The following is a 14,480-nucleotide window of genomic DNA, read 5'->3' on the forward strand; positions in this document are numbered from 1 at the left end:
CCTCTTCTCAGCGGTGGCCAGTGTATCAGATGGATGTAAAATCTGTGTTCCTTAAGGGTGACTTGCAGGAAGTGGTGTATGTTGAGCAACCTCCAGGCTTTAAGGTTCCGGGATCAAAGGGGATGGTATACAGGTTACGGAAGGCCTTGTATGGTCTTAAGCAAGCTCCCAGGGCTTGGAATCAAAAGATTGATTCCTTCTTTCTACAGAAGGGATTCCACAGATGATTTGCAGATCCAAACTTGTATCTCTTTCGAGAATGTGGTATGGTCACCTTGATTATCCTTTATGTGGATGATCTTATTCTCACTAGCGGTCATGTGGAGCACATAGTTGTGACGAATGCTGCCTTGTCAAAGGAGTTTGAGATGACGGATTTAGGCTTACTCCATTTCTTTTTGGGATTGGAGATTTGGTAGACCCAGAGGGGGTTCTTTGTTTCCTTATTCTCATCGACGGTCATGTGGAGCACGTAGCTATGACGAAGGCTGCCTTGTCAAAGGAATTTGAGATGACGGATTTAGGCTTACTCCATTTCCTTTTGGGATTGGAGATTTGGCAGACCCAAAGGGCGTTCTTTGTTTCTCAGCAGCGGTATGTTCATGAGTTACTGGAGGCCTTTGGAATGGAGAACTGCAAGCCTATTTCTTCACTGATGGACCCGAATACCAAACTTGCACCCTGTGGGAAGGTTGATGCCTCCTTGTATCGAAAGCTTGTTTGTTCATTGATTTGGTTGTTGAACACCAAATTGGACTTGAGTTTTCTAGTGGGGCTGTTGAGCTCATTCATGTAGACACCTTTGAAGACTCATTGGGACGCAGGATTGTGGATCTTGCGGTATCTGCAGGGTACGAAGGATGGATCTTGGACTCTTCTATGCTACTGGAGGGGGAACGAAGGACCGAGTCCGAGTCCGAGTCCGAGGTTGGAGTGACTCAGATTGGGAAGGAGATCCAGACACGAGGAGATCTACATCAGGCTACGGATTTACCCTTGGCTTAGGAGTTATTTCTTGGAGCAGCAAGAGGTAGCCAACTAGTTGCCTTGTCTTCTATTGAGGGACAGTACGGGGCTGCTTGTGGTGCTGCTTGCGAGGTGGTGTGGTTGCGGAGGTTACTTGACGAGATTGGGTTTCCATAGGAGGAATCCATAGTCATCCAGAGTCACTTTGTTCATGAGAAGATTTTGGCTGATGACATCTTACTAGAGTTTTGTTTGACGGAGGATAATGCAACGGACCTCTTCACGAAGTCTCGACCTCAGGTGATGCTCCGTCGGCACTCCAGCTCACTCGGGTTGGCATCCAGGAGCGGAGAGGAAGTGTTAGCAATCATCTCCTATCTGTACCATATTACTCAGTAGGGAGTGAGGGCCTCTGTTGTGGGTGTGCCCGCCCGGTTAGGAGTAGTCTCCATTTTTTCTATCCTTTCCCAATTTTGCACCACATGGGGGGTGTTCTTTTCTGCTATCGGCTGTAGTAGTACTGGCTGACCAAGTGTGGTCCACATTTTTGTGTTGGCCGACCAGGAGATCTCCGTTTTTTGCTCGCCAACCAGGTGTGGTGCTGGCTGACTGGATTTTCCTAGTCGTGGACACCTTTTGTGGGCTGTCGGCCTGTTTTCCACTGGCCAACCTACTGCCCAAGGTGGTATATATAGCACTTTGTCCCCCCACACTTCATTGTATCATTCTATACCGGATCTTGTGTATATAGCAGAGTTTATACAGCTTCTCTCTCTCTAAACTCTTGCATTTTCTTTCTCACAGCAGTTCATCTCTTTTCTGCTGTGCATTCTGACACAAGTATGTCACGTGCACCCTGCACTGGGGTACAGGGTGACACACTGGCATGATCATCAGTGCAACATTTTATACAGAAGTAATACCTTTTTATAGGAATATTTGTCGTACGCCATGACCCCATTGTGAGCCCTCAGTCCAGGGACAGCCAGGCACGAGCTACGTAGGTCAGTCTCCGAGCCATAGAGGTCAGTCAGGAGTCAATCCTCTTAACCCACTTAGAGAATTCATCAAACAAAGTACATGTAGCAATCAGCCATAGTCTAGGTCATGCATTAGCAAGCATATAGATGCATAGTTGCTCTATGGGACAGCCAAAGGCCATCCCATAAGCATGGAAGCCCATAAAGGGCAACATCAAGGCCATGGAGGGGCCTAGGCAGCCAGTCGGCTGCCTACTTTTGCCTCTACATACAGTCGGCCAGCCATGGGAGCCCTAGAGCACCAGTCAGCCAGCATCAAAACAAGCAACAGCAGGTCGGTCACTGAGCAAGGAGTCACCCAGGACTAAAGACAGGAAAAGATGTTAGTGCAGCATTTAATGCTGTAAAAACAGCATTTTTGTCCATTAAAACAGGCCAACAGCCTCTAGATGGACCGACCAGCAGCCTGAGAACATATATAAGCAAACGCTTCAGTCCCTCTTTCATCATTCAGTAATTCAGCAAAGCATTCGGCAATCAAGTCAACAGACAGCATCCTATCATCCCCATGCTTTCAATGAAGCTCCTCTTCAGCATTCAGCCAGCATATGTGCAGTCCTACAGCTATCTCGACTTGCATAAGTGGCCCGAAGAGTCTTCTGCAATGCCTCGGATTGGTGGATACTCAGCCGACGTATGGTCTTCCTCGTTCTTTTGTTGGGCAGCCATTTTCAATGGGTAATTGGGAACCAATACTGTGCCATCTACTTCACTTCTATTCTCTTCTCTCTCTCTCTGCTCTGTGAATTGGATGCTAAAGAACTCACCACATAAAGGTATAAAGAAGGCCTTGTTGTGCATTACCATGATCAACCTCCGTGCATGTAGCAAATTAGGGGGAGCAGATACATTATGTGAATCGGAGAAGGTAGGTCACAAGCTAACGAGGCTACTATAGACCATCCTGTATAAGGAGGAAGTTCAGCGGAAACCGAGAGAGTTTTCATCAAAGAAAGCTTTGAAGGACGAAGTGTTTCCTTCGTTACATTGCAAGGTGTATTATCTGGAGTATGCTCCATAGGAAGGTGTCCATTGGGAGGACCGACTATAGGTGTCCATCAAGCAAGGAAATGTCGGTCCAAGCATACTAGTGCCTAGTGGTACTGGTGATTATAGTGTTGACACAGCAGTTCTGGGAAGCTATGGGTTTCTATTTGATTCACCCATCGCTAGACATATATGGGGATTTGGGAAGCCAAGGATGGTGGTCCATATGCCGAGTTTCACAAATGGCTGTAGTTTATGGATCAAGAGTATTCTCTACACAAGGCAGTTTTGCCAGAACTCGTACAAGAGAATACTCTACGATTGGGGAGCAATCTGAGAAGAAGGCTTCTTCAAAACCAAAGAATGAGTGAAGGAGATACATGTATGTGTCAAAACCCCAAAGGATCACCTCGTAGAACGCTCCCGATACAAGACTCGAAACCTACAAAACAAAGCCAAGCAACATGAAGGGGGTGCAAACCTGACTCACCTCCCAACCTTGACAGCCGTGTGTACAACCCACAAGTCTTGGCTGTCCCCACCGAGCCACGAGCTGAGCTAGCTAGCTGGACGTACCAACCAATCTCTACCTCATGACGTCCCATACCGCCACAAAGCTACCCTCACGGGCCTCGAGACTGCTGCCGGCCTCGGCTACATAAAGCATGTGCACGTCTGCACTAGATCCAAGTTCCTGACCATAGAGCTCTCAAAAAGACACGCGAGACTCTATGAACTATTGACTAACCTTGGCCACCCTTTTATAGGCTCTTGGCCGGTCACCGGGCGTCCACACTTGGGCGCCCGCCCGTCCATACTTAGGTGCCCGCCCATTAGTCTATCCCTAGCCCAACTCACCAATCAGCCTGTCTAGCTCCAAGTTTCCCTAAGCCTCGAAGCTAGTCTTGTGTGCATGCAGTACACGGTAGATACACACTGTGCACATGACATACTCCCCTTCCTCTAAGAGCTCACTCCTGAGCTCACTAAAAACCCAAGGTAATCCCTCTGAAGGGTAGTCAATGTCTCCCATGTAGCGTCCTCCTCAACACGATCCTTCTACTTGATCTTGTATTCCGTGAGAAGTGTGCTACGCAATCGTCTTTCACGAAATCCAAGATCTTTTTCGGTTCGTGTGGAACAAATGTCATGTCCTCGACATCTATGATTTCTTGTGGAGTAACTAACTGGTCTGTTCCACCCAGTACTTCCTTGAGTCTATTGACATGAAATACGGGATGAACTTTCACATGAGAAGGCAAATCTAGTTCATATGCGACTGAACCAATCCGCCGTGTAATACGAAATGGTCCACAATATCTAGGGGATAATTTCGGAGATCGATCTGTCCGTAAAGTCTCGGAATCTTTCGGAACTCGCAAACACACCATCGACCATCAATCGTGGGTCTTGTGAGATGCCCATGGACGTAAGGCTTGCGAGCAGCCCTGAGACTGTTACTTTAGAGTAGGTAGAGCATTTTGAGGAGCATATTGTTTGCGAATGCATATATGTGTCATGCATATGTGTGTCATTTGTAGAATGATGCATGGTTTTGTTTTGGCTAACACAGGTTACGTGCTTCCACTTGGTTTTAGACTTTTGCTACAGGTTTTGAAGGAACAAGCAAGAGTTGTTTGTCACTTTCACGTGACGGTGTGGCCTTATTGTGCAGGATGATTTTTTTTCATCACCCAGATGCACTTGAGGACCATTGCTTTTGTCATATGGGGAGTCTTTCCTCATAAGATGCCTTACTGTGCCATTGAGTGCAATCGAGGACGCTTGCTATTTTTCAAGAGGGGGGTATGTCACGACCCTGTGTTTTTCTCTCGACAGTATGCAGGTGTGCACGGGGACATGGTGGACAGTGTGAATGGCATCAGTTTGGAGTTAAAAAAGGAAACCCATGTGTGGACAACCCCAAGTGTGAAGGGGACGAAGAGATTCTAATTTAAAAGGTTTTATAACCTTTGGTGGCCCAAAAGCACTTTTGGGAGGCTACTCCACTTTTGGGAGACACGCCTCTCTCTATCTCTCTCTTGCTTTTTGGGAGAAAACAAGGGGCTGGCGGGCTGCTTTTAGGCGCCTCTCTATTGATGAAAAGGCGGAGGGTTGAAGAGCAAGAGGAGGCGGGCTGGAGCTGCAGCGCATGCCCTCTCTCTCTCTCTCTCTCTCTCTCTCTCTCTCTCTCTCTCTCTCTCGTGACTGTCAGCTGGAGCTGCGGCGCATGCCCTCTCTCTCTCTCTCTCTTTCTCTCTCTCTCTCTCTCCCCAATGACTGTCGGCTGCATGCTGAGGGCTGATACAGGTTTTTGGAAGACTGGCGGGCAGTTTTGCAGGGGCGCATAGGGGCTGAACAGCAGAAAGCAGATGGCTGGATGTGCCTCTCTACTGGTGGAAAAACACTGGAACTGCACATACGCCTTGGCTTTCTCTCTCTCTCTCATACTTTTTGGAAGGTACTGCTGGCGGGCTGCACTACAGAGAATACAAGCGCAGCTGAGCATCTTCTTATGCTTGATTTTTGGGGAAAAAGGTCAGTTGGCTGCTGTACAACAGAACTGAGACACAGTTGCTGAACCTTTCTCTCTCCCTTTGGCTTTTGGAGGGCTGGCTGGTTGCTGTGCTGCAGTGTATACAGGCGTCTACTGAATTTCTCTCTCCTTGGCTTTTGGCAAGAGGTTGTCTGCCGGGCTGAATTGTTGTTTATACATACAGTGCTGGACATAGAAGCGTGGACTGAAAGAGGGAGTGCAGGGCTGGACATCAGGTTCACCCACAGGTGTTCTCTCTCTCGGCTGCAAAACAAGAGGGCAGGACTGTTTATGGGCTGTTTTTTTTGTTTGGCAGCAAATTCAGCTATGTTCTTGGGTTTCCGGCTGCAAGTACAGGTCAATTGAATGTGTTCACTGGCATGGGAGCGACGCAAGCTCGCATGGCTGCATGCTCATGGTGCAGATTGTTTTCTTCCTACTGGAAAGGAACAAAGGGGCTTACAGTTATGGGCATCTCTATGTTTCCAGGTGTTTCATGAGGGTACAGGTAACTAGATGTATGCCGTTGTTGGCATTGTTGTTGAATGGTGCTGTGAATGGTTCTGTATGGAAACAGGACAAAGGTTTCAAAGGGAAACATGCCTAAGGGTTTCACGGGAAACAGGTCGTAGGTTTCTCGAGGAAACATGTTTATGGTTCTCCAAGAGATAGGTCACATGCAGGCGGAAGGTAAATCCATGACAGAGATGGATAGTATCCTTGGAAGGTAGAGAGGGTTGGTACAGGTGTATTGACTGTATGGTATGTTGTGCTATGATGCGAGTTCTCTTTTGGGAGACAGTTTGGGAGTGTGTGTTGTGATGCAGAAGCACTGGAAATGTCAAGGTGTGATGCTGTTCATAGGGTGAGAGGCTATGGATGGTTGTGGCAACCCTGATCATGGGAGAAAGCTTCTGTATGCAGGACTCAATGTGAGAGTCTTTCGATGTGAACAATGGCTGGACTTGTTTGTGGATGCCAAGTGGACAAGAAGCCATGATGCAGGGTCTTTGCAGGCTTCAGGGTTCTACTGTGACGGCTGAGTTTCCAGCCTTATTGTAATCAAAGCTCTCTTATAATCAATTAAAGAAATACCACAAGGGGCGCCATTACGTTTTGGGGCCAATCGGTGTTTGTGTACTGTTTGCAGGAGCACTCTAGCTCCCCCTGTTTGTTTTTCTTTTCTTGGTCCTCAAAGATGTTGAAGTGTTTTGTGTGCAAGTTTGTTTTTGTACCGCCCTTTGGTTTTGTTTGAAGACCGAGGCCGGTTCACAGTATGCTTAGTACTATTATGTGCAAATTTTAACATAGGAAGATAATCCTCCCATGAACTCTGTCTTTTGGAGACATATGCTCGAAGCATATCCTCCAAAATCTGATTAACTCTTTCAGTCTGGCCATCAAATTGAGGATGATCTGAGGAACTCAAATTCAAAGTTGTTTCCAGCTTCTCAAAAACAAGCCACCAACAGTCACTTGTAAACTTAGAGTCCCTATCACTGACTATGTCCTGCGGACGGTAACCCGTACAGTCTAAACAATTGTTCGATAACATGCCTTGCTAATTGCGTAGCTGTAATGGTCTTCCGTGTCGGTAAAATTCTAGCCATTTTTGTCAAGCGATCCACCACAACCCAAATAGAATCATAGTCACTGGCATCAGTCTCAAGAACATAAGGCCTACTAGGGTCGGGTAGTGCTAAGCTAGGTGCTTCCTTGACTTTATCTTTCAAAAGTCTAAAGGCCATATCTTGATCGTTATTCCAAGTGATAGGCTGATTCGACTTACATCCACGACCTTTCAATAAGTCCGTCATCGGTAGTGTGAGCTGAGAGTACTCCCGCGCAGATTTCCGAAGAAAAACAACAAAACCGAGAAAAGAACGAAGTTGTTTCACAATCTGCGGTATAGGCCAAGCCAAAACCTTCTGAACTCGGTCATAGTCAATGCTCAACCCGTCTCTTGTGATCTTGTGTCCCAAGTAAATGATTTATGTCATAAAAAACTCACATTTACTTAATTTAGCATATAGTCGATTCTGTCTTAAAAGAGTTAAGACAATCGTGAGGTGTCTAACGTGATCCTCAAGAGTACGACTATATATTAAAATATCATCCAGGAACACAACCACGAATTTCTCCAAATGTTGACGAAAAAGATCGTTCATCATTTGCTGAAAAGTGGTTGGAGCATTGATTAACCCAAAAGGATCACCTCGTAGAACACTCCTGGTACAAGACTCAAAACCTGCAAAACAAAGCCAAGCAACATGAAGGAGGTGCAGGCTTGACTCACCTCCCAACCTTGACAACCGTGGATACAACCCACAAGTCTTGGTTGTCTCCACCGAACCATGAGCTGAGCTAACTAGCTAGACGTACCGACCAATCTCTACCTCGTGACGTCCCATACCGCCACGAAGCTACCCTCGCGGGCCTCGAGACTGCTGCCGGCCTCGGCTGCATAAAGCATGTGCACGTCTGCACTAGATCCAGGCTTCTTGCCATAGAGCTCTCACAAAGACACGCGAGACTCTATGAACTATTGACTAACCGCCACCATTTTATAGGCTCTTGGTCGGTCACCGGGCGTCCACACTTAGGCGCTCGCCCGTCCATACTTGGGTGCCCGCCCGTTAGTCTATCCCTATCTCTGATACCACTGTCAAAACCCCAAAGGATCACCTCGTAGAACGCTCCTAGTACAAGACTCAAAAACCTGCAAAACAAAGCCAAGCAACGTGAAGGGGGTGCAGACCTGACTCACCTCCCTTGATGGCCATGGGTACAACCCACAAGTCTTGGCTGTCCCCACCGAGCCACGAGCTGAGCTAACTAGCTAGACATACCGACCAATCTCTACCTCGTGACGTCCCATACCGCCACGAAGCTACCTTCGCGGGCCTCGAGACTGCTATCGGCCTCGGCTGCATAAAGCAAGTACACGTCTGCACTAGATCCAGGCTCCTGACCCTAGAGCTCTCACAAAGACACGCAAGACTCTATGAGCTATTGACTAACCTTGCCCACCCTTTTATAGGCTCTTGGCCGGTCATTGGGCATCCACACTTGGGTGCCCGCCCGTCCATACTTGGGTGCTCATCCGTTAGTCTATCCCTAGCCCAGCTCGCCAATCAGCCTGCCTAGCTCCAAGCTTCCCCAAGCCTCGAAGCTAGTCTTGTGTGCATGTAGCACGCGGTAGATACACACTATGCACATGACAGTATGTGCGTCTCGGTTTTTTTCATTTCTCGGGTTAAGCATTGTAGAACACTTGTATCTATGTGCTAGGGTTTTCACAAATAGAAAGAAGAGTGTGGAGGAATCACACAGCACACACAAGAGTCCCAAACTATTGTATATATGTACAAGCAAGAAATCCAACTGAATCTCTAGTACAATGGATATGGCTGAGTGAAAAAAGTCAATTGTAACTTATGACCGATGCACTCCAGGCTACCACTTCTCCTATAGAGAAACATTCTATGAAAGTTTAACGCTAAAGAAATCAAATGATTATGACAATTTAGCTACCCACTTTTATATATATATACATATATACATACACCAATGCTACTAGTCAGTTTGTTTTACTACTATCGGCCCGATCCACGACCTTGTTGGGATATATGTGAACAGCCCCTTTAATGGCTGTAAGTGTGCTTTAGAGTATTCGCGTGTGAACCACCTCTTATAGGTGGATAAGCTTGTATTTAATAAGGGTCAAAGGGCTTGGTATACTGAAAGGGCTATATATGCAAAGGTCTTGTACTTCATTTCAATAATCAATCTAATCAAGTCATGAGTCGTGCAATCATCTCTCTCTAAGTTCATTGTTTATCTCTCTAGTTTTTTCTCTTGTTCTCTCTCTACATTTTTGCAATGGATATCTTTCATCCTCCTTAGGTTGCAAGCTACTAACCCTAACCCTAATTTGACGCAACGATTGGTATCACACTAGGTGCTCGCACAGACGGAGGTGGAGCTCGTCATCCTTTCAACAAAGAAGAAGGTGCCCTCTACCTGTCAGAGTTGTCACCAGCTCTGCACTGTCGAGATCCTCTACACGGCTGCGTTCAATTCTGACATCACCCCGGCTCAAACTCTCGCAGTCGACTTTTACCGCTTAGCTGCTGCCGGCTCTACTCTGCTCTTCCAAATCTGCTCGTCAACGCACAGTCAGCGCTGCCCAACCTACTAACCTCGACTTCGACCAGCGGTGCCCAGTTCGCCTCCCTCGGCTTATCAATTTGTTGCCTCCGCCTATCGAGCTATTGCCACACCCTATGAGAGTCTGTCATTGCCACGTCAGCAACTGCTGTTGTGCACATCCTCATTGGCCATACAACAGTTTTCTTCTATAGCTCCTTTGCGCGTCATCTTCGCGGCCTCTTCTACCGGCTACTCCAACTCAGCGCCTGCACAAGACAGCTCGCCAAGCATCCAATTAGAGATTGGCTAAGGTAATTTTTTTATTTTGCATCTCTGCCCACTTCCGTCATTGCAACACGCATCTCCACCCACCTCTGTCGGTGACACAGCCACTTCCGCCCAACTAAGCCGGCACTACGAAGCAGAAATTTGGGGTTTCTTGAAAATTTCAGCAATTAACCTCTAATTAACCCTTAAATTGGCTGCAAAAATTGGAGCTTTTGCATAAATCATATTGTCTCACAAATTAAAGCTGTTGTAACCCACTAATTGGGATTTTCACCCAATTTGACAACTTATACAAAAAATAATTTTGTTAAAACTTCTTACAAGTATTCCACTAGCTCTTCTATTTCTTACTTTTCCCCAATTTACAAATCCCAATTTCATACTTTCAACCTCAATGGTTGAAACATCATTTTACCCAAATTCAACTTCTTGGTCAATTTCACCTAATTTCACATTCATTTTTTAAATTTCCTACAAGTGTTCCACTAGCTCTTCATTTTGTCACCTTCTTCCAATTTAAAAATCCCAGTTTTATACTTTAGCCTCAAAATTGCGCCGAATTTCACACCCAATATTAAAACAACTCAAATTCTCACTTTCTCCCAATTTTATGAATCCCAATTTCTTACTTTTAACCTCAATTGCATCTAATTTCACACCCAGTTGTTGAAATTTCCTTCGGTTTTTTTAAATTCTCACTTTTAATTTGACGAGTGTCACTTCGAAACCTCTCCATTTCGTCCATAGAGACGAAACAAAACAAAACGTGTCTAAAAGGACGAAATGGACGAAATGTTTCTTGTGACTATGGGTTAATAGAGACCCAAAAACTCGTATCATCATAGCAACCACCTTCCTCAAGAAAATCTATCCTCAATTTGTGTATGTAGGATAAATACACTATATTTTGAAGGAGGGCAAAAGATACTAACAGCTTCGCATAATTTGCAGGCAATACAACGCTCTTCTCCAGTTGGATACCTCCGAAGAGCATGTTCACCACGAAATCGTGGACTTAACGGGCCTTTTTCAAAAGGATAATTGATCTGCATTGCAAAGATAACAACAAAAAAATTAAAAGACAATTCCATAAATGGAAAGTACACAACTAACCAAAAAACCATGATAGGGCACATACCGTCACTTTCTTGTCAAAAAAATACTTCAACGTAAGAGACATTCCTCGAAATAGCTCCGTCAAGAATAAGGTGTTCACACTCTTGTCCAGAACTGGAACCATGCAGTGAGTTAAAGACCACAAAGAGTACTCTGGACCCTAATCTCTAGATTGTGTTCTTAAAGATGAGCTATTTATATGATCTTAATACAGTGTGTAGAATCCCAATAAGAAAATGGATAGAAGTGTCATACCAGTACTCCAGTCTTTTGAATACTCTTCCACTGGTGATGGAGAAGGAGCAGCTGCATCATAGTACCAGAAAATCTCAGTGCCGCAGCCCCATTAAACATGGCAATAAAGACACGAGTCCAGAACTATGCCTCATTTTTATTAGCCTAACCAGTTTGGATATATGAAAATTAAGTAAAGATTTCAGCTCAAACAAGTCCAATGCACATTTTCCAGATACACCTAGTCTATGTATAGCAAGACAATAATGCCAGAACCACTCCAGATCTCACCCTTTGGTTCAGCAGTGAGCAAAACACCATCCACATCACGATCTCAGCAGCTTTTGGTGTTAGAGACAATGCACATGGCTAGTTCTTACAACTTTTGACTTGTTTTGCTCTCATGAAAGCTCAACGGTCTTACAAATACCATAATAAAGAAATAGCTAGAATGGCATCTTGGCATAATAGTCAAGCGTTTCAACCCAAACAGCCCCATACAAGGATGCCAAGACATTGTACCAATTCCAATCAACCCATCAACAATTAAACAGGTCGCACCAACCAGCAACTAAGGAGACAAATCAGTGGGAAGTTCACATGATTTCTCATACTTGAGAGAGAAAAGAGTGCAATTTAGAATTTGCGAACTTGGAACATTTAAAATATTCAATTGTATCCATCTTGCTCACCTCAAGAGCATCCAAAGGCAAGTGCAGGTTATGATGGCATCTCCGTACTCACATTTTCCCACATTCTCTAACCTTCCGACTGAGTTTCTAATACTTCACAAAAAAAAACCCTCTCATAAATTGAAAAGTTGATCACGGATTACACTACATGCTATAACATCAATCTAATCTTCATACATAAAACATTTGGCGATACATAACTAGGGGTGTGTAATACAAAACTCTTGTGCACACCGCCAGCGTTGCAGATTTACAAACAAAGCCATGACCATATCCTAAATCACTGTTTTATGCATATGAAGCTGAGTTTCCATCACTTTTCTCAATGTGAAGTGTAGAGCCACACACTGATGCTAAAGGAGAGCAAGGCAACATCATTAAGTATTGAACCTGGGGCAGGCAAAAATTTCTCAAAGATTAAATCTGTGCCGCAAAATGGCAAATTCAGGAACCCCGTCAATCAAATGCTTGGGAACATTGTCATTAAGAGACTTGGGCCCATTACATAAACTAAATGACATCTTAGAATGCTTGGCTGAACTTGATACATCACCATGGTGTTTCATGGAAGCCATATAATAGGCCATGCGCAATCAGATGCCTTTTATTTGGAGTCAGCATCTTAGGGCCATAGCAGCAGGTAGTGCCAAAACTTGGAAACCTACACTTTGGCCACTAGGAGCCCTGCGGGCTGCACATGCCAACCATGTGAAGAAGGTCATCCTAAACCATGTGCAATCATATCCCCGTTCGCAATCAAATAGAAGAAGATCCTATGCAGAAACATGTCAATGTGGTAGATAAATGATAAGCACTCCCCTCAAGCTGAGAAATCAATGGAAACTACAAGTATTATTGATGGGTGCCATGTTACATATCAAAAGCATTAGCATGCAAACAAAGGCAAATTCCACAAACTTTATCAACCTAGTTTTGCGGAAGATTATAGAAAAGGAGACGGAGAAACTGTGCAGACCAGGGTTTGCAGCCGATCAAAGGGATGCAGTTCGGGAACAATACGGTTTACTGATTTCTCTCCAATGGAGCCTAATTACTGCACATTCAATGGGGGAAAGGGATTTTCTTCGCTTTTTGATTCAAGTCGCGGATTTATTTTATTTATTTTTTGGGGGGAGGGGGGGTTACCGCTGGATGTGGATGTGTGGATCGAGTGCAAGGAGGATTCTGCTGCTGCTACTGCTGCTGCTGCTGCTGCCCTTCTTGCTGTAGTAGCGAGGGTGCCATGGCTTAGAAGGCTACTGCCTGCACGCCTCAACATCTTCGCGTCCTTCAGCTTCAGCACAAAAATGTCTCACTAATTAAGTTGATCGTATTACAAAATAATTATTAACGTTCCTTGCAGTTAGTTGTTTATGTGCATATTTAAATAAATAGATGTATATTCAGTCTTTTTATTGTAGGTGTATATATTCAGTCTTTTTATTGTAGGGGTATTAATTAAATGCCACTGACGTGGCATTTAATTAATACCTTAGGTGTATATTAATTAATTTCCTCTCATGCTACTCGCTTGCATCCGCTGCCTCCCTCACCACATACTAATGAACTCTCCACCACTCACCCCCATCGCCCTAAAGTGCCTTGCGCGACTTCTCTCTGTAAGGCTTGATGTCTTCCTCTCCTATGTCATGGCGGCAAGCATCTCTGACATGCTCTCCATCTTCACCTATGCTAAGTTTGCCACCTACTTGCAATAAGGGCAATAACCTCAACACAACGACTGGGTAATTTGCGACCACGGCCTTTGCATTAGTGAGTGCCATAGCTCATAGGTGGATAACAATCACTCCCCCCTCTAATTCTATGATATGCAAGGGCGATGGTGGAGAAAGAGTACATGAAAATGCGATCGTATGGAAGAACGATGATTTGTTTGCACTACCGGTGTACGTCATGCATAAAAGCCACTTGTCAATTATGAATTCTTATGGAAGATCTCAAACGATTACTTGGAAGTTGATTACTTACATGCTAAAATAGGCACTTCATTGCAACTTACAAAAAACTTTGAAACCATCGTCCCAAATTGCCAAAACTAATTAATTAATACCAACAAAACATTTTGGGTACTTATCTTTTATTGTAGGTGTATATTCAGTCTTTTTATTGTAGGGGTATTGATTAAATGCCACTGACGTGGCATTTAATTAATACCTTAGGTGTATATTAATTAATTTTCCCTCGTGCTATTGGTATGCATCCGTTGGTCCACCTGCCTCCCTCACCACATGCTGATGAACTCTTGACCACTCACTCTCATCGCCCTAAAGTGCCCAACGTGACTTCTCTCTGTAAGGCTTAACGTCTTCCTCTCGTATGTTGCGGCAACATGCATCTCCAGCATGCTCTCCATCTTCAGCTACACTGAGTTTGCCACCTACTTGCAATAAGGGCAATAACCTCAACACAACAACTGGGTAATTTGCGACCACGCCCTTTGCATTAGTG

General features: G+C 44.9%; 1 protein-coding gene across 1 annotated transcript in view; it reads right to left on the minus strand.

The window, feature by feature from the left end:
* LOC147626983 (uncharacterized) overlaps positions 1-13,343 on the minus strand; it is a 29,621-nt gene extending 16,278 nt beyond the window's left edge. Inside the window, exons 1-4 of the mRNA XM_086815560.1 lie at positions 13,158-13,343; positions 11,341-11,391; positions 11,108-11,199; positions 10,902-11,015 (exon numbers count right to left, since the gene is read on the minus strand). Of these exons, the coding sequence (XP_086671686.1) occupies positions 10,902-11,015; positions 11,108-11,199; positions 11,341-11,391; positions 13,158-13,290 (390 nt within the window). The 5' untranslated portion in view covers positions 13,291-13,343. The remainder of the gene's footprint in view (positions 1-10,901; positions 11,016-11,107; positions 11,200-11,340; positions 11,392-13,157) is intronic.
* Between the last annotated feature and the right edge of the window lie 1,137 nt (positions 13,344-14,480).

Source organism: Cibotium barometz, chromosome 21, assembly GCF_041138505.1.
Source record: "Cibotium barometz isolate CiBa-2024 chromosome 21, ASM4113850v1, whole genome shotgun sequence".
NCBI classification, from domain to species: Eukaryota; Viridiplantae; Streptophyta; class Polypodiopsida; order Cyatheales; family Cibotiaceae; genus Cibotium; species Cibotium barometz.